This window comes from Punica granatum, chromosome 3 (assembly GCF_007655135.1).
Source record: "Punica granatum isolate Tunisia-2019 chromosome 3, ASM765513v2, whole genome shotgun sequence".
In the NCBI taxonomy this organism is placed as follows: Eukaryota; Viridiplantae; Streptophyta; class Magnoliopsida; order Myrtales; family Lythraceae; genus Punica; species Punica granatum.
The window spans coordinates 25896946-25917039 of NC_045129.1; the positions used below are offsets into that span (position 1 = coordinate 25896946).

A 20094-nucleotide genomic window follows, 5' to 3' on the forward strand; every position below is an offset into this window, starting at 1 on the left:
ATTCAATAACTTGTTATTACCCTTAAACCTCAAAACCAACTTTTGGCTAGAACAAAGTAGGGTTCCCATTATCAATGACGCGATTAATGGTTTTATTCTATTTTAACAGCAGTACCCGTACAAAATTTCTCGACTAACCTTTCGTCGATGAGATCGCTAAATTTTTATACATGTTAATTATTTCAAATTCACGTCTCAAGTTAGTATGTCTAGACCCTCAAAGTACAATTAGTAGTATACTTGAGACATGGTTAACATCCTTGTTATAATATATAGAAACAGGAACCTACTTGTGGCCATAACTTTACTCTAATAAGAAATGTCATTGCCATTCCGCTTTCTTGACCTCATCATCACGAAGATACTTATTAGTTTGATCACTTGAGATCATTACTCTCATTCTCTAACCTTTAGAGTTTTCCTTGCATCTGCAACCACATATTCACATAGATGCATTTTAGTTTGATCATTTGTGATCAAATGTTCGGATCATGTTCCAAATCTGTTAAATCATTATTACTTTGACCATTTCAGATCATTTGTTTTTTACTCATACTTGGAATTGGTTGATCATTGAAAAACTTATTTTCAATGAAACACGTTTTCCTTGTTTCAATTATTTTGACCCTAAAACAAAAAATTCGATAAGCCTTAAAATCTCAGGCATATTTCTGAGTACACCCATGATTGCTTTTAATCCCAATTTCGGTCCCTGTGATGGGAATATCATATGAGGCCAAACACCCCCACACTTTGAAATATTTCAAAATCAATTTTCTACATTTCCATAACTCATATGGAAGATATTTTGACAATTATCGACAACATCTGGTTATGGATGTGACACATAGTCAACTAGACCGAATTGCCACATCCACCAAAGTATGGTCTTTCATTTTAGCTAGCTGCTTTGTTAGGGCGCGTGATTTAATATGCTACTGTACTACACCAATTTCTTCGCACAAAAATGAAATCCGGCAGAAGACAATTAGTACCTTTATCACACGAATTTTTCAATTTCGATTTTAAGTAGTTTTGTTATATATAACCTCATTATACTTCTCATGAATACAATGAGTCTCGCGTTTTTCTTTGGTACGAAATCAGAGGCACACAAAAAGTTGTCTTTAAATTGGACACATCCCCTGAGTGAAGAGGTAGAAAAGCAACCGTCTTTTATATACATATATAAAAGTTATATATATATATATATAGAGTATATAAAATGTGTTGGGAAGGGATGTGCTTAACCAAACAATAACGCAACGATTAATCTTCCTCCCCTATTAGTGTAATCGAGATAGGAACTAATCAAATCAACCAACAAGCAGTAAAGAAAAGAACACCAAGAATTTTACATGAAAAACCCCGATGTGGGGAAAAACCATGGGACCAACTCCGAATGAACAATCCACTATGAATGAAGGTTATACAATGTCTTTCATCAAGGGTAAACCCTTGGATCACCAAACTCAAGAGAAACACTCTCTTGGATCACCCAAATACTAAATTTGTCACCCACACCGGGTGGTTTACAAAGTCAACTGAAACAGCACCTACATAGCTCGAATAGAAATTCTGACCGTTCGGAACTTAGCTCCACACGTCGTGAAATCTCTGTCAAAATTTCATCCCAATCGAAGTTCGTTTACCCTTCCGATTGAGGTTTGATCTCCAGCTGGTCGGACTGAAATTCTACTCTGCTACTCTCTGTATTGTGCTGCTTTTCTGTTCTATTCTTCTCAGCAGATCAACCACTGTGCTGCAAAATAAATCCTAACAAAAGTGGGTCCTTAGGCCTCTTAAAGCCCGATAAAAGCCCAACACAATTGTGCGCACCCGAATTTAATCTCGTCGGGGCATACATGCGCGAAGCCTATGCAACGCGGCTTGGGAGTGTCCACCTTCTCGGGGATGCGCGATGGACGCACGTGAGAAGGAGTCGCCACTTGCCATTTTACGACCCGAAAGTCGAGGGCCGGCAAGTTACCCGGGTCTAGGGGTATGGGGTACACCTAAATACTAAGGCAATGGTCGTACGGAACCGGAAATTTCGAATTCGGGGGTTCTATTACGTGCGGGCCTATATCCCGCACGCCCTTTCGGTACTCTAGCTTGCTAGGCTTGCCATTTTGTTTATTTACCGCGTGATTTAGAGTTGCACTCGACTCGCTCGTTTTGACACCGTAAATTCGATGAATTGATCAAGTTGGGCCAAGAGTCCGAAAGATGAGTAGGCTTGTGGATCGAGGAGTCGGTTCACTATCTTAGCGTTACAGTTCATCGAACCGTGATGGTCGATTCCCTGCGTGAACTGAAACCACGAGTATCCAAGCTTACTCACCCTTTGGTGGCGATAGACCAACTTAACCGATCCGGCACTCGGACCTCTCGCTCACCGATCGGGGATCCTTACAAGTAGATGAATGAACATACAAATAGAATTCTCCTAATGTTCTCTCGAACAATTACAAAGTATAACCGAATAAGTAAATGGATCCCGATCGGTTTGCATTGGGCCACTATTTCGCTCCGGCTCACCGTGTATTTTGAATAACCGATAAGTGAATTAAGGCAACGCGGGCTCAAGGAGCCGGGGGTCGGGTTTGATCGATCCAACGGTTTGCAGGAGAATCGGTTGATTCCCACCGTAACCGTTGGGTCGATCGAGCTCCCGGGTGATATCTAGATCCGTTTCACACGCCCAATCCAAATTGCCTTCCACATAGGCCGTGTTCGGAGTGTAACGGTGAATCGAGGCTAGATCCCATTCCGCACTCGGGTTTCACGCGCTCGATGAATTAGGAGGCGTTGGACCTCGTGTTCGGTGGTTTGGGGCATTGGACTCCGTGTAACACGTAACCTATGGGCTTGGGCCCGAATCGCGACAAATCAGCAAAAGCAAGAATAAAAAAGAAGAAAACTGATAAAACTGATGAAATACAGACAACAACTGATAAGTATCGGTGAATACAGACGAGTTGTGTATTAGGCCGAATGTACGTGATTTAATCAGTTATTGACCGGGGTTGATTAGCAAGCAATGTATCTAACCTAGGCAAACATAGATGGTGGATTAGAATAGGGTTCTAAGCCAATTACATGTGTGTGTTTGTTTTAAGACTCTTATTCAGTTAGGTGACACTGTGGTTTCACCGAATTAGCCAAACTCGTGTTTTGACTCTAGATTGGAATCTATCATTCCGCTTATCCATTATCTAATGTTTGATTAAGCCAAATGCATGATTAATCCGGTTTTTCGTGTTTTGTAACTGAAATAAAATGTTCACCACCGAATCTACGATAGGAAGATAGAAACACCGAAAGTGAACGGAATGGGCCGTGCGAATGAAACTCGCACCCGAACGGGTTGCCCTTTTCTTTCATAGATCGAAGTGTTTCCAACTCCTTAACGCCTAGGGTATCGGTGAATCACGGAATAACGATTATGCCCTTGGATGATAAAATTGCAATGTTCGTGTATAAATTGGAGATCGCGTCACACGAAAAAGTCCAAGAAGGACTCGCGCGTCTTGACTCGAGCCTCCTCAAATCGGGCACGGACTCGAGTCATAGCACGCGAGTACTCGTTAGACGTCTATTCTATTCGTGTTACGTGTCTCGGTGTTTTGAAATTGTGAGCTTTAAATGGAAAAGGGCATTCTCGCCGTTCCGTAAATCATCGATGCGTTTATGAATTAATAATCAATTTGCCCAATTGTTTAGTCCAAGTGTTTTAATTAGCCGAATGATACGTCCCGTTTGACCCGTTTGTGGGATTGGTTTAATGATTGAGACCTCAAACCTCAATTGTTATGGATCAATGAAATGATTGTTCGATATTAACGTATCTAGCATACGAATTAACATGAAACCAACGATTAAATGAAAATTGTGATTACAATCAATTCCAAGAGTCGGTTTTGACCGTTTCTTGCATGCATAAAACATCAAACACGATGACAACGTACATTTTTTACATAGCCGGTGCCGCCATAATCTTAGGAACGCGATTAAACATACAAACAAGCACAAACACGATATTTAGAGGAATCGATAAAACGGCCCCTTCTCATGGGAAGCGAAAAATGTAACAACTCGGGAAAACGACTTAAGTCGGGGAAAAGAGGCCATCCATGGCCCGAGAAAGCCAAGAGGGGCTCTCGGCCACCTCCCTTGGGGTGAGGCCGAGAGGCTCATTCGGCTTGCTCGAGCCAACGAAGTCTCCTCGACTCCGATTCAAACTATTTCCCGACATGCTAGCACTATATACGATGAATACATGCATAATACGATGTAAAAAAACACATAAAAACGTAAACTTGCGTGCGAATCGGTCATGGACCTCCTTATCTCCCCACAAACGCAAAGAAAACGTAAAAGTCCTAACTTCTCTGAGTCGGGAATGATTATACCTAGCCCCGGGATGCGGGAAAGAGTCGGAGAAGTGGTAAAGGGAGTCGGGAGACTCGGTTGGAACGAACAGACCCGAACTGGTGCAGTCGGGTCGACTGGCAGACCCGACTGGCAGTCTGGCTTGTCGGGGCTGTACCGGTTGATCGGGATAGCATTTTCGCGCGGGGCCAGTTACGTTGGATTCCCAAGAGGCTAAGGATCGTTTCTGCGGTGGTTTCGGGAGGAGAGCACGCGTAGAGTTTCTGGAAATCAAAAACAAAGTCGGGTCAGTAAAAAAAGGACAGACCCAGCCGGGTCAAAACAGATCCGACTGGCGCCCGATGAAGAAACGGCTCCACAGGAGGCTCCCGGTGGTCTTTTGACGCAAGGTCGGTGGCATTGAATTCCTAACTGACTGAGGATCATGGTGATAGGTGGCTCGTAGCAAGATTCAACCCGAGCTGACCTGTACGTTCCTGCAAAGTTCGGGTCAGAAAAGACGACCAGAGGAACAAACCCGACTTACACCCCGATGAAGAAACGACTCTATGGGAGGCTCTTGGTGGTCTTTTGGTGCAAGATCGGTGGCATTGGACTCCTAACCGACTGAGGATCATGCCTGCGGTGGTTTCATGAGGATTGGACATGTAGATTTTCTGGAAATAAAAAAAAAAGTCGGGTTAGCTAGCAGAAAACAGAACCGACTGGGCGGAACTGACCTGACTGGGCAGGTCGGAAAGGAATGGCTGTCCCGGAGGCTCCCGGTGGTATTTTGGTGCAAGATCGGTGGCATTGGACTCCTAACTGACTGAGGATCACGGTGATAGGTGGCTCATAGCGAGATTCAACTCGAGCTGACCTGTATGCTCCTGCAAAATTCCGGTCAGAAAAGAAAATCAGAGGGACAGACCCGACTGGGCTGTTTGGGTAGAAACGGCTGCAAGGGGGGCTCCGGGTGTTGCACCGAGCTGGCTCGAGTTCCTCCGATTCCTAAGGGACTGCTCTTGGTGTTCATGACCAGCTTGTGGCGTGCGCACGACTGATTTCAACCGGAAATGCAAAGAGAAACTGATAAAAAACTGTGAAAACCCGGTAAAGGAAAAGATTGGGAAAAGGGTGGTCTTACGCGGTTGAGCGGCTCTCGGCACATGACCACCTCATCACGGGAGAGAGTGAGGGTCATGAGGAACCCTTAGAAAGTGATGGCATGACTCGCCATGGTCGTGGGAAGGAGTGGCATCGAAGAAGCCCGGAAAGCCGTGAAACCGTCTAGGGAGCCCGATTCTGGACAGGGGCAAAACTGACTGCTGGAAGCTTCCAAATGAAAATCTAAGGCCGGAAATGGACTCGGGAGGTCGAATACATGTGGGGTATGAAGTTTGTTTGAGGCTCGGACAAGTCGGGAAGGAAGAACTCGCCTAGAAACCGGGAAACTCCCTAGGGACCCGATTCTGGACTGGGCTGGAACTGCATGCTGGGAGCTTCAAATGCCAAAACTAACACCGGAAATGGACTCGGGAGGTCGAATACGTGTGAGATATAAAGTTTGGTCAAGTTTGGTTCGGGTTGAGTGGCGGTCGCCGGAAAACGGTTAAGTTTTCCGGCAAATTTGCCTTGGTTTCGGGCTGAGGGAGAGCTGGACGATTCTGGAAAATGCTGAAGTTTGAGAGGGCTTGGAGAGGGTTTCTTAGAGTGAGAAAGCTAGAGAGATGATGGAAGTTGAGTTGTGATTAAATTAATGATGCAATGGGCTTATAAAGGAAGACTTAATGGCTTGTTTAGTGAAAACTAAGTGCAATTAATGGGTGCTTAGGGATTCCGAATTTTTGGAGGGAAGATTAAGGTGGGGAAAGTGAGTGGGAAGTTGATGGGAAGTGATGGAAAGATGGGAGTTGATGTGAGGATGTGTAAGAGATATTTTGAATGTGTGGTTGAGGGAAGCTCTTGGGATTGAGCCATTGGGGCAAGGATTGAGCCGCCGGTGGGGAATTAGCCGCGGCTTGAAGATTGAGCCATGGCTTGGGGTTGAGCCGCGGCTTGGTGGCTTGGCTTGGCTAAGCTGTGGGTCCCATTCGAATAAGAGAAAAGCCGGAAAAAGCTTGAGACTTGATTGAACGCACGTCCGGTCTCCGATGTCCGATTAATTTATAGATTTGGAATGCTTGAACGAAGAGGATTTGAATGAGCCCAATATCGCCATACGTCGTGTGAACGGACGTTCGGGCGACTCGGCGCCTCGAGAATCGGTTTTGCCCTGTTCGGACATTCGGAGTGGAGTTGAGCGTCCCCGGTCTCCGATTGCTCTTTGTGCACCTTAATGTTCGTTTCGGTGGCCCTTTTGTCTCGTGGGGGATCGTTGGCTCGTCGTCTCCGACCGAAGACCGTTGCCCCGGAAAGACCTAGGGACTTGTGACCGGAGCTTTCTCAGTGTCCCCCAAAATGTCTTGAGGCGTTCGGGATCGCTGTGATCTCTGTTTTCCGTGAACGTGCCCCGAAGATTCATCGGGAGGCGTTCGCTACCACTGAAACGTCCCTCGGGGAGCTCTGTAGAGTTCCGAATGGTCGTCTGAAGCTTGTCCCATGACCTCGGTGGTCCCTGGGTGCCTGTAGGCCCGTTTTAGGGGGCCGTTTACTTGTCAGTAGAGCAGGCCCCAGGAGCCCCGTCAGAAAAGGCATCCGTGAGAGGTCGGGGTGTCCCGGCTTATGCGGTATGCCCCGGAAATGCGCCCGGACGTGTCGTTGGTCACTTTGGCACTGAGAGGGATTTTTAGAGTCCCATATCGGACACCTTTCGGTGCTCCGGTGATTCGGTGATGAATAGTGCCACAATGCCAGTTTCGCTGTTTTCGGGGTTTTTTGCCTGTAAGTTTCTCCGACTGCTCTCTTCGACTTTTCTAATGGACCCAGCTCTTCTCCTATTGTTCATGACTCTGTGCCCGCCTGTTCGTCTCCGGTTTCCCAATCGTGAATAGTGTCCAGAGCTTCGGTCGGAAGTCCTCCGTTGGAGCCGGTGGGCCAAAATGGGGTGCTGACAACAATTTGAGCCCAACTTCCTCCAAATTGGAGGGATACCCAACAAACTCCTACTCCCGACTATTTGGAGGTTTCGAGCATACCGGCTATACTTCGGCAAACATGAAGTTTCTCCCTAGCGAGAGGTTTTGTCATCATATCAACTCTGTTCTCATCAGTGTGCACTTTGTCTAGTTTCACCAGCATGGACTCCAACACATCTCTAATTCAATGAAACTTGATATAGATATGCTTCGACCTCGAATGGAAAATGGGATTCTTGCAAAGATGAATGGCGCTTTGACTATCACAGTGTAGACATACATTTCTTGCTTCAAGCTCAACTCCTGCAAAAACTTTTGCAACCACAACATCTCCTTGCAACCTTCGGTCACCGTAATGTATTCGGCTTCCGTTGTAGACAAAGCAATGCACTTTTAAAGTCTTGATTGCCATGAGATAGCTCCCCCTGCAAAAGTCATCAAGTATCCCGAAGTGGATTTCCGGGAATCGATATCTCATGCCATATTCGCATCCGTGTAGCCCACTAACTCCGGCTTACCAGTGCCAATGATGCGAACCTCGACGAACCTGCCGCGAGACCCAACAACAATAGAATGAGATCAAACTCGGGATCGTCCAATGAAGGTTTCAAGGATAGGGAATATTGACCCGCTGACTATAAAGAGCCAAAAACCAATATTATAAACGGAATATTGATCCGCTAGCTATAAGGAGCTAGAAACCAATATTATAAATGTCGGGAATCACAAGTCATCACACTTGCAATATCGGCGAAGTTGCTGAAGAACAGCTCAGAGAAAACCTCTCTCACAAAGTTGAATGAAAACTGATATGTCTTTTATAAGGAGGCCACGTGCCTATTTATAGATAGATACTAGCTGATAGCCTAAATGGGCTAATGGGCTTGACTAAAATAAATCCTAAGTGTAATGAGCTCAAAATGAAATAGACCTAAGTTATTGAAAAGCAACTGAATTCAGCCCTTTGAACTTGGATCATCTTCTAAATAGATTTCTAGGATATGAACGGTCGTGGCTTCTTGTTCCACATGCAGCCCGCCCAAGAGCTCGACTACTCCTCCATGGACATGCAATAACAGCCTTCGCATGGCTTGTTGGATTCGCTTGGCTCGTGCTCTTGTACTTGCTCTAGCTGGCACATGTTTATCCCAAAGCTCGCCTTCATGCCCGACCCTGTCATCCTGGGATTCTTCCTCATGCCCCGTGCGAAGGGTCCTCTAGCTGGATCATATCATTCCCCTTCTCTTCAAAAGGATTCGTCCTCGAATCTATGACAACCGACTTGATTGGTGACTGTTCTAGGGGCATTTGCTCGAGAAAGACATTCTTGAATTCCTCACTTTTCTCGCTAATGGAATGCTTGATTTGAAGTTGCTCTTCATCCATTTGGTTAGGAGGAAGCGGCAATAGTGTTGCGTTCCGACCATCATTGTCCAGGAATTGAGAAGCAATATGACCCTTCTCATTGCCATTGGGTTGAAACTTGGTTGTGGGTTTCTCTTTGATTGGCTTCAAAGCTATTTTCTCTTCTTTCTTCGTCAAAGAACCCAACTTCAATTTACAAGAAGATGAACCGGAAGCTTTGTCATAGCCATCTAGCAACTGTTCAATCCGCTTGTCTCGCCTTTCCAACCGATCGTAAATCAAATCAACCATCACATTCATGCGCTCAAATTGTTGCTGCATATCTCGGATCATCATGTTGTAATCAGTTCCTCTGTTATTCTGATCATTTCCACTGCTTTCTTGTGGCATGATGAAATCTGCAAGTGGAACTTTAGAAAATAGATATGGACCTCACAACCACTCGCTCACGTGTTTGCACTCAAATTAATGTCACTCAACACTCGTGTTTCACTCAATTTTAGGCTTTTACCCTCTGATATACTCACCACTCTTGCCTTTTTTTCTCTCTGAATTTTCTCCTCGAAGTTCCTAAGAAACTAAGCAATTCAATCGCAAGAGTAAAATCAGTTTATTAGCCCAAAGCACTTATAATCATTGATTTCAAAAATTGAATCAAATTTAGGATCCAAACCTAAATGAGAAAGGAAATAATGTGATAGATGAAGTTAACGAAATAACTGAGATATGCAAGGAAGATTTGTGGGAATGACGAAACAAGATATTTATGAAAAGTATCGAAATGGAAGGAATGAATGATTCTAAAAGACAAGAAAGGAATATGATAGGAAAATATTCAATTGAAAGGAAACAATATTAGATTTTCCAATTGTACTTTATATGCCAATGGTCCATCAAAGTAAATAAGAATATGTAAAGGAAGGTAATTCAGGGATAATGGCAGATATTGAAGAAAATAACAGGAAACTTTTGGAATTCTCTACTTCACTTGATTAGCAGTGATATCTAAGGAAGCTTCTTCCACCCAAAAAATTATGATTTCACAAACAATTGCTCTTTCCTTTCTTTTTTATTCTCTTTCCTTTTTTTTCAACTTTTTTTTCTTCTTTTTTCTCCCTTTTTTTCTCAACTAACTCTTTCCTCTCATCTATAGCTGAACTCTCTTTCTTTTCACTCTCCTGAAATTCTTCCTCTCTATTCTTACCATTTTCCTCTCTCACTTGCTCACTCTCTTTTTTTCTTTGAATCTCAGCTTCTACCATGTCTTCGCCCCTCATTCCTAACACCAATTTTATTTTCGTAGTGCAAACATGAGCTTTGCATGGCTTGTTGGATTCGCTTGGCTCGTGCTCTTGTACTTGCTCTAGCTGGCACATGTTTATCCCAAAACTCGCCTTCATGCCCGACCCTGTCATCCTAGGATTCTTCCTCATGCCCGTGCGAAGGGTCCTCTTGCTGGATCATATCAGCCAAAGTATAAACACACCTTGGATGTTCCTTTGAGATACCTCAGGATCCACTTAAGCGCATTCCAATGTTCTTTCCCCGGATTGGAGAGAAAACGACTAACCACACCAACAGAATGAGCGATATCTGGCCTTGTACAGACAATAGCATACATTAAACTTCTTACAGTTGATGAGTAAGGAACTTTCTTCATCTCTTCTTTCTCCTTCTTACTTGTAGGACATTGCTTCGAGCTAAGTTTGAAATGAGAAGCAAGTGGTGATGAAACTGGTTTAGCATTACCTATGTTGAACCGATCCAAAATCTTCTCGATGTACTTCTCTTGAGAAAGCCAAATTTTTCCACTTGATCTGTCACGAGAAATATGCATCTCAAGGATCTGCTTTGCCGGTCCCAAATCCTTCATGGCAAAGGACTTGCTGAGCTCTTTCTTCAACTCTGCAATCTTGCTCATATCATGACCAACAAGCAACATATCATCCACATATAACAGTAAAATAATAAAATCACCATCCGAGAATTGTTTCACGAACACACAATGATATGAAGTTGTCCGTGTGTAGCCATCGCTCAAAATGAAAGAGTCAAACTTTTTGTACCACTGCCGAGGTGCTTGCTTAAGCCCATACAAGCTCTTCCTCAGCCTACACACCAAATGCTCCTTACCTTTAACTCGGAATCCTTCAAGTTGCTCCATATATATTTCTTCCTCCAAGTCACCATGCAGGAAAGCTGTTTTTACATCGAGCTGCTCGATCTCCAAATTCAGACTAGCTGCCAATGCGAGAACAACTTGGATAGATGACATCTTGACCACTGGCGAGAAGATCTCCTCGAAGTCAACTCCTTTCTTCTGGTTGAAGCCTTTCACTACCAGTTGAGTTTTGTATCGAGGTCGTGAGTTCTCTATCTTCAACCTGTAGACCCATTTGTTTTTCAATGCTCTCTTACCTTGCAGTAGCTTCACTCGGTCATACGTGTGATTTTCAGACAAGGAGTTCATCTCCTCATTCATCGCCTTCAACCAGTGCTCCTTGTGCTCATGTGTCACAACTTCATCATAGCACTCAGGTTCTCCCCCATCAGTTAGTAGCACATACTCATGAGGCAGATATCTTGTAGAAGGTCGTCTTACTCTGTCAGATTGTCTAGGTAGATTATTTGCAAGCTCTAACTGTAACTGCGAGCCTGTATCATCTGTAGTCACATCATCATCTATCTGAGGAATCTCACCCCTAGTCGTGGTTTCTTCATACTCACCAGGTACCTCTTCCACTGGATGCTCTACATCAACCGATACATGAATAAAGATCTTGTGAGGACTGCCTACTCTGGCCTTCTCTAACTTCTGCAAATCCTCGATTGTTTGGTCCTCAAAGAACACAACATCCCTGCTCCTAATGATCTTCTTGCTATCAAGGTCCCAAAACCTGTACCCGAACTCTTCATGTGCATAACCCAAGAAGATGCACTGTTTTACCTTAGCATCGAGCTTTGATCTTTCATCTCGAGGAATGTGAACAGATGCCCTATACTCGAAGACTTTGAGATGCTTGTACGATACTTTCTTGCCGGTCCACACCTGCTGGGGTACATCTCCATCAAGTGCAACTGACGGTGTAAGATTAATAAAATCAACCGCTGTCCTCATTGCCTCGCCCTAGAAAGACTTAGACAGTTTCGCCTGAAAAAGCATACAACGAACTCTCTCAACAATTGTGCGATTCATCTTCTCTGCAAGCCCATTCTGCTGTGGTGTCTTTGGTACCGTCTTCTCAAGTTTGATACCGTGAGTCCTGTAATAGTTCTCGAAAGGACCCCTGTACTCACCACCATAATCAGCTCTGACACATTTCAGCTTCATGCTCGTTTCTCTTTCCACTGCTACATGGAAGTTCTTGAAAATATCAGTCACCTGATCTTTAGTTCTCATAGGGTAAGCCCAAACCTTCCTAGAGTGATCATCTATAAAGGTCGCAAAATAGAGAGCGCCACCAAGAGATCTATTTTACATGAAACAAACATCAATATGCACAAGATCAAGTATATGATCGCATCTAAAGGGACGACTTCTAACAAAAGAAACTCTCCTCTGCTTACCAGCTAAACAGTGATCACAAAGTGCTCAAGTGCATACCTTGAACGGGCAAAGACTGTTTTCTAGCAAGAATTTGAATACCTTTCTCGCTGATATGCCTAAGTCTCCTGTGCCATAGCTTGATAGAATAATCCTCAGCAACATTAACCTGACCAGAGTTGTGCCTGGCACGCAACCTGTAGAGAGTGTCGGTCTTCTGACCCCGTGCCACAATCAACGAACCCTTGGAGAGCTTCCATCTCCCATTACTAAATTCGTTACTGTAGCCTTCATCATTAAGCTGACCCATCGAGATTAGGTTAAGGCGAATTTCTGGAACATGCCTCACCTTCTTCAGAAGTAACTTGCAGCCAAGCTCGGTCTCTAGACAGACATCACCAATACCGACAATCTTGCATGACTGTCCATTCCCCATTCTCACATAACCATAGTCCCCGGTAGTGTAAGATGAAAAAAAATCTCGATGAGGAGTGACATGAAACGAGACACCTGTATCTGCAACCCAGGTAGAGTCCTGACACGTGAAATTCACATAGGCTTCATCACAAACGATGTAGGTCTCTCCATCAGATGCTACTGTTGTAGTGCCTTCTTCCTTCTTGCTCTCACCGTTGCCATTCTGATTTTTCTTCAGAGCTCTACACTCCCTTTTGTAATGTCCCTCTTTTCCATAGTGATAGCAAGTGACCACTTTCCTCGTCTTCGACTTTGATCTACCCCTCGATTTGTCACCTGAGTTACCATGCTTGGAAGAGGAATTTTTGCTTTGACTTCTCCCCCGTTGTTCAGTAACCAAAGCTTCAGACCGAATGGAAATCCCAGAGCTTTTCTTTCTAGTCTCCTCATTAAATAAACTATCTGTCACCATGACTAACGATAGCTTCCCATTTGGCGCAGAATTGCTCAATGCAACTACAAGTGTGTCCCAATTATCCGGTAGAGTCCCTAAAAGTAGACAAGCCTGAAACTCATCGGGTAGTATTATCTCCAAGTTCGTCAACTGGTTAACAATATCCTGGAAATTACTCATGTGCACAGCCATATCACCTCCATCCTGGTAACAAAGATGAACCAACTTCTTTATGAGAAATGCCTTATTTTGCAGAGTCTTCTTCGCGTAGAGATTTGTCAATTTATCCCACAAAACTTTCGCATTTGTCTCCTAAGCAACATGATGATAAATACTATTGTCTATCAACTGCCGAATCAGACCAATAGTCTTCCGATTTGTGCGTTCCTAAGCCTTGTCATCCTTATCTTTGGGTTTCGCGAAATCCCCTCCAATGGGATCATACAAGTCCCTACAAAATAGAAGATCCTCCATCCGAGACTTCCATATAGAGTAGTTGGTTGCATTCAACTTGAACATAGATCCTGTAGACTCCTCCATCTCGAAAACATCGAAAAAAACTCAAACTTATCTAACCCGAGGCTCTGATACCACTTGTTAGGAAGGGATGTGCTCAACCAAACAACAACGCAGCGATTAACCTTCCTCCCCAACTAGTCGAGATAGGAACTAATCAAATCAACCAACAAGCAGTAAAGAAAAGAACACCAAGAATTTTATGTGGAAAACCCCTATGTGGGGAAAAACTACGGGACCAACTCCGAATCAACGATCCACTATGAATGAAGGTTATACAATGTCTTTCATCAAGGGTAAACCCTTGGATCACCAAACTCAAGAGAAATACTCTCTTGGATCACTCAAACACTAAATTCGTCACCCACACCGGGTGGTTCACAAAGTCAGCTGAAACAGCACCTACAGAGCTCGAATAGAAATTCTAATCGTTCAGAACTTAGCTCCACACGTCATGAAGCCTCTGTCAAAATTTCGTCCCAATCGGAGTTTGTTTACCCTTCCGATCGAGGTTTGATCTCCAGCTGGTCGGACTGAAATTCTGCTCTGCTACTATCTGTATTCTGCTGCTTTTCTGTTCTGTTCTTCTCAGCAGATCAGCCACTATGCTGCAAAATAAACCCTAACAAAAGTGGGTCATTAGGCCTATTAAAGCCCGATAAAAGCCCAACAAAATGGGTGTTACGGAGGGAAGGCAATTGCTCCTTTAAAAATTAATCACCCCTCATACATCCTATTGCCTTAAACCCGATTCTTGGGGTTCCCTCGACCCCATTATGGACCCAATAATCTTCTGACCTTCACTAAACACAATTGTTCCTCATTTTCGAAAACCAAATAATCCAGTAACTCGTTAAACTAATTCCATAATTTGTTTAAAACCTCATTTAGTTTCTCACAAGATACGCACAGGTCAATATAGAGAAATGAAGTACCAATTTTCGCCTCTTACGTGACTTCGGTTAATTTACAAACAACTTAGTGAAATTAAATTCCAAACTTATAAAATTCTTCCACACTTAGAAAAGAAGTTGATGTGATTTTTAATTGAATGCAAATTCACACTTATCCAGAAGACTATTATCACTCATAATAATGCAATCGCCCATTTGCATATATGGAACAAACTTAGATTTGAATGTGTAAACCTCGCACATCTCACAGAGAAATACAAATCAACGATATAAGCAAATGAACAAGGTTTAACAATGTCGTTACTTACCTTGAATGCAATGTTAGCCTCCACAACCAACAATTTTAACTCTTTTCGATTGTTGGGAATTTATACCTTAGGGCGAATGGTTCGAAAAAGATGACGGAACCAAATTCAGATTTGGAGAAGGCGAACATCAAAGACGTTCGAAGAAGACAATGTTGACCCCAAGTTCGGAGTTGAAGAAGATGACAAACACGATCTCTAGTGTTTAATAATTACTTTGAGACACAAGGTTAACGCTTTTCGAAAAGAGTTATTCGCACTCACACGAAGTTGCTATTGGATATCTGCCAAGTCTCTCCACGAGTACAACGAAGTCTAAATGTGTTATACGATTAGCAAACTCGTAAAATACTCTACTCTCACTCAATATTCCGAAATTGTGTCGAATTCATTAAATATGACTTTTGACACTAAAGCTTCTATTTATTTGTGTTCAATGAGCACTATCAGGGAAAAAAGACATGTCTCTTATACGTGTCCCATGAAGGAACTTTAGTTTAATTATATTATTATGTTTTGTTTCCTCTCAGTTATTGAAAGAATTTCATTTGCATGAAAAAGATACACAAATAACCGCTCCATTGCAATATGTCTCTTCGCTGCCAAAATAATATTCCTAATTTGTTTTGGCCATAGAACTGTTGACCTATATGTGATATATATATATATATATATATATTAATCCAAAATTTCAATCACGTACTAAGTACGAGAATTACACTAAGTAATTTATTGAAAATATAAACACATTGAATTTGCAATTTAATTTCTCAATAAAAAATTCACTGATCAGAAATAGAATCTCTTGATTTCACCACGAAAACTAATTTTTCTTGTCATGGTTTAAAGGGAAAAAAAAGGCTTTCAAATTAAATCCAAAGTTGAAAACTTAAGGAATTGTTCCCCCATGTAACTCTTTATTTTCGAGAGAAAACGCAATATCGAGAGGGAGTAATTAAAAAAGAAACATGATACTTCAAGTCACACACAACTTTTGCTTTTCTCTTTTTAATTATGTACATAGCACATCGTTGAACTATACAAATACGACTTTGGAAAAAGAAAAGCACTTTGCCAGAACATAAACATATGTGCAACTCTATCCACAAAATCATCAGGAAAAGTGAGTATATATATACACCTACTGTCTCTAAAAGATTCCATCTTCCTTTTTTGCAACTCTTCAGATACTTTTTCTATTTTTTTACGTGAACTTAAACGGTGCATTGATGTCTTGATGTTCCCAAACTGTGATGCATCTGTCATGCTTTCACCCTTTGCTCTTTTTCTCTGAAAATAAAGCGAATTAATTAAAGGAAAAGGCCGAATCCGGAAAGCAAAAGTGGAATCAAACCTAATTGTGTTGAGAAGTAATTCAAACATGATATATTCATGAAAAAAAAGTAAATAAATAAATCCAAACCTGATATTGCTTTTGCTCCTGGCATTCCCACAGGCTTCAATTTTATTTCCCGCCTAAAACATTCAGAAGCAAGGAATAATGTAAGCATTATATTAGTCAGTTTACGTGATCCAATCTTACATATATATGTGTTTGTGTATGTGTCTGAAAATGGTGAATTCATCGTCATCTCCTGCTTAGTAACATCGGTATCCCATGGTTTAGAGTAGGGACTTACTATCCTTATGCTCCTAACATAAGTAAATACATTTATTGATAACTAGATATAGACCGGCACATAGTGTTTTTAAAGTGAGACCCAAGTAGCAAGTTTATGGGCAAGAAAGTTGAATTCTTTGGGAGACAAATGTCAAATTTTCGCTAGTCTTGTAAGTAGCTGGATTTATATCCAGCCAAAAGTTTAGTTATTAGGTAGTGAAATTCAACAATTTTAACTTACATCTTTTTAATCATTTGAAATTCTCAACGCTCAATAATAAAATTAATGTCCAAGATAACATTCAAAACAATAATAGCTCCTGACGGGTGCACTAAGGTAGTTGAGAGGCTCGCGATGGCATTTCACATAGTTCAGAGGACGAAGGTGGCCGAGAAAAGAGACGAACATCTATTAAAGAACTAGAGAACGGAGAAAATATACCTTTCGCTTTTTGACACGTTAAGGCTTGGAATAGAGAAAGTAATACGGTGACCACCGCAGCCGCGACAATGAGCACTACTAGAATTATCACTGTCTTCTGAGTCTCTTCCTCCTTATCAGAACCTACATTCGAAAAAAAGAAAAAGATAAAACAGTAGTTAGATAGAGCCATTTAATAACATGTCATGCTTTCTTAATTTGATGACATATTTGTAGATCGATCTCTGTGCTTCATGTGTTCAAAACATTTTCATTTTTATGGATAATGGGTTGGAGAGTTTCAAATATGATCTTCAAAATAAGTTCTGATTTTTCTTTTGACACAAATAAAATTTTCTCATCGTTATTATTCGTTTTCTCTTTCGGTTCTATTGAGGGGTCTAGCTCTGGACTTAGCCCGACTTCATCCCCACTCCGGTAGCTGGAGCACTTAACAAATTTTATCATGTCAGTGAATGCAAGATGCTCACTTAGCTTTCTGGAATTGGATGATTACACAAATTTATTATACACCACGAGAGGTCTCAATAATTGTGTCATTTAATGCCAATCAGATTCCTCAAAAATGATGCTTTTATTCTAACAAGTGCATCCCATCTGGTCGAGAAACAATTTAAGATGCTAAAGCAAGAACTTTAAATTAAAGTGAATGCCATCTTTAATTCCTTTCTATACCTGTACCCTAGCTAGTAGCTTTTCTAGTGTTAGTGTGATTGAAATTTTGATCACATTTAGTTCGAATCTATACAGGTGACCTCGGCTTTTCAACTGAATTATGTATGATACAGAAAAAATTCGGCTATTTCGAACTAAACTTCTGCGGCTTAGTTCTTAGAGGTGCAGCTCTCAGAAACCCGAGAATAGGTAGGCTTTTGGTCGTCCCCTCTCTTTACCTCCTGAGAGCCTCCTCCTTTCTCCTTGGTAGAGCCCCGCAACGCAAACGGGTCCCGAGAGTGTGCCCTGGAATTACCTCTCCAATGCTTAAGTCAGTTCCTATCTCTTTTCTCCTCCCCAGCGCCCTCAGATATTCTTTTCCCTCTACAAACTCAGAGCTGACTTAAGCATCGGAAGGGTAATCTTGGAGCACACCCTCAGGACCCCGTTTGCCTTGCAGGGTTCTACCAAGGAGAAAGGAGGAGGCCCTCAGGAGATGAAGAGGGGGACAACCGTCTTCTCGGTTTTTATGAGGGGTTGTACCTTTGAGAGAACGCAGGCCCCAAAAGTTCAGTTTGAAATAGTTGGATTTTTTATGCCATCAATGAAGCTACTTCGACTTGGATGTACCTAATTAGCTTGGAAGCAGCTAATCAGACCATAAACACACACATATCAGAAATACCTTAACAATTCAACTTACACTCGATATATTCTGCACATATCTTAGAATCCATAGTCTCATGCTGGGGAGAACAAGCGATGGGAAAACTTAGGACTACCAAAGAAGATATCATAAATTCGGCCATACGTATCCGCATGTTGCCGAGATCACACAAAGCTCGAAGCACAATTGAAATATGGACTGCAGCGCGGAGTGCCGAAGCCGCTTACCATTTCTGCCTCCTGATGGATCGCCGCCATCCCAAAATCGAGCATAGCACTTGGCCAAGAACATGTTGCCCCACTTGGCGCCCCCGCACTCTGTTTTCAGCTGTCTGATTGCCTCTGTCATGCAGTCTTGGCACTCACCTTGATTGAGGTCTTGTACGCACTGTGCCTCTGCCTGGACACTCCCGGAGGCACTGAACCGATAAGGCTTGTAGGTGCCATCGTCGGTGCCTATGTAGCCCAACACTGCATCATGCCTCGTCATCAAATCCGTGGCATACCCGACCATTGGTCCACATCTCTTGAACAGCACAGACTTGTCCTCCACTCCTAAGAAGGTTGTGTTGTCATACTTCATGAGGCAACCTGTCCGATGAAGTTACGGATTAGATAACAGCCCAAAGTGCAGTACCGGATTATATAACCTGACGCCCGTTACCAGGAATTAGGAAGGGCAAACAGACCTTGAAGCTGCACAGCACCACCAGTTGACTTCACGCAGAAGGTACCGAGTTGGGAGACTGCTTTGGAGACACAGCTGAAGCAGGAGGAAGGGCTGAGGTCTCCCCGGCACTGGTAGAAGCCGGAGACTGTGTCTTCTGCTGTTGACCCTGTCATGGTGAAGTTGTTGTAGGGGGCAGAGTTTGCGGAGTTGACGAGAGAGGTGAGGAGGTTGTTGATGCTGCTCTCGTAGGATGACCCGACAGAGTACTTGAACTGGGAGCAGCCAACGTACACCAAGGAGTTTGTGTCGGACGTTGATGGCGATAGGAGAGCGCAAACCAAGACGGTGATCAAAGGGAAGAGAAGCGAGAGAGAGGGAACCGAGAGAGTCATGTTTGAGACAAAGATCCCTTCCTGCAAATTAATGGAATATGGAATCAAAACAGATTCTTTATGTTCATATAGACCGACTGATGAGTGCTCTTGATCATGCACTTTGGTTCCCAGTAGGTTCCTAATTAACTGTCTGTTGAGTAAGATCCAACCCCACTATGTCTTCTCACTTGTCCGTCGTCCGATTCCACTATCTGGTCGTCCTGCAGATCTACTATAATATATAAAATATCAATCTGGATTGGTTCCGAAGATTTTAGGAAAAATCTTAAGTTTAAATATTGTGAATTGAAAAATTTACAATTGAAAGAGTTTTTAGTGGGCTGACCTGACTCAAACTTGAACTAGTTGAGACCTATGATCTTATGAATATCATATGGTGCATTCTGAAAATTGGGAAGACTGCTACTATGCCGATAAGGCCCTATCGAATTGGCTACAGTAGTGTGAGTGTGAGATAACAAGTAAGAACCCTCTAGGGGCATGTACTTTGCAATTTTGCATAGACCCGCAACGTTTGGCTGCGCTTTTTCACTTTCATCGTACTAGTACATTTTTCCTAGTCAAAGATTTTTTTAAAAAAATAAATATATTGATTTTTTTTTATAAAGCAAGAAGAATGAAAGGAGATGGAACTGCATCGAGTACTCTCCTTTGCAAATTGCAATACCCTTTTCCCCGTT

At 42.6% G+C, this 20094-nt stretch overlaps 1 protein-coding gene across 1 annotated transcript; it reads right to left on the reverse strand.

Annotated features, from left to right (window-relative positions):
- Positions 1-15947: 15947 nt before the first annotated feature.
- On the reverse strand, positions 15948-19622 carry LOC116198796 (plasmodesmata-located protein 6-like). The gene is made up of 6 exons (XM_031529035.1): positions 19564-19622; positions 19039-19432; positions 18578-18940; positions 17030-17152; positions 16390-16442; positions 15948-16256 (listed from the first exon to the last, which is right to left on the reverse strand). Exons 2-5 carry the CDS (start codon positions 19409-19411, stop codon positions 16432-16434), a joined length of 870 nt encoding a protein of 289 aa, XP_031384895.1. The 5' UTR covers positions 19412-19432; positions 19564-19622; the 3' UTR covers positions 15948-16256; positions 16390-16431.
- Positions 19623-20094: the final 472 nt, after the last annotated feature.

Bases quoted from the DNA above. Each gene is read 5' to 3' on its own strand.
- LOC116198796 (XM_031529035.1), bottom strand. From the start codon at position 19,411: ATGACTCTCTCGGTTCCCTCTCTCTCGCTTCTCTTCCCTTTGATCACC. The intron at 18,941-19,038 runs GTCTGTTTGCCC...TTCATCGGACAG, and splicing joins TGGTGCTGTGCAGCTTCAAG to GTTGCCTCATGAAGTATGAC. The intron at 17,153-18,577 runs GTAAGCGGCTTC...TTTCGAATGTAG, and splicing joins TCCATCAGGAGGCAGAAATG to GTTCTGATAAGGAGGAAGAG.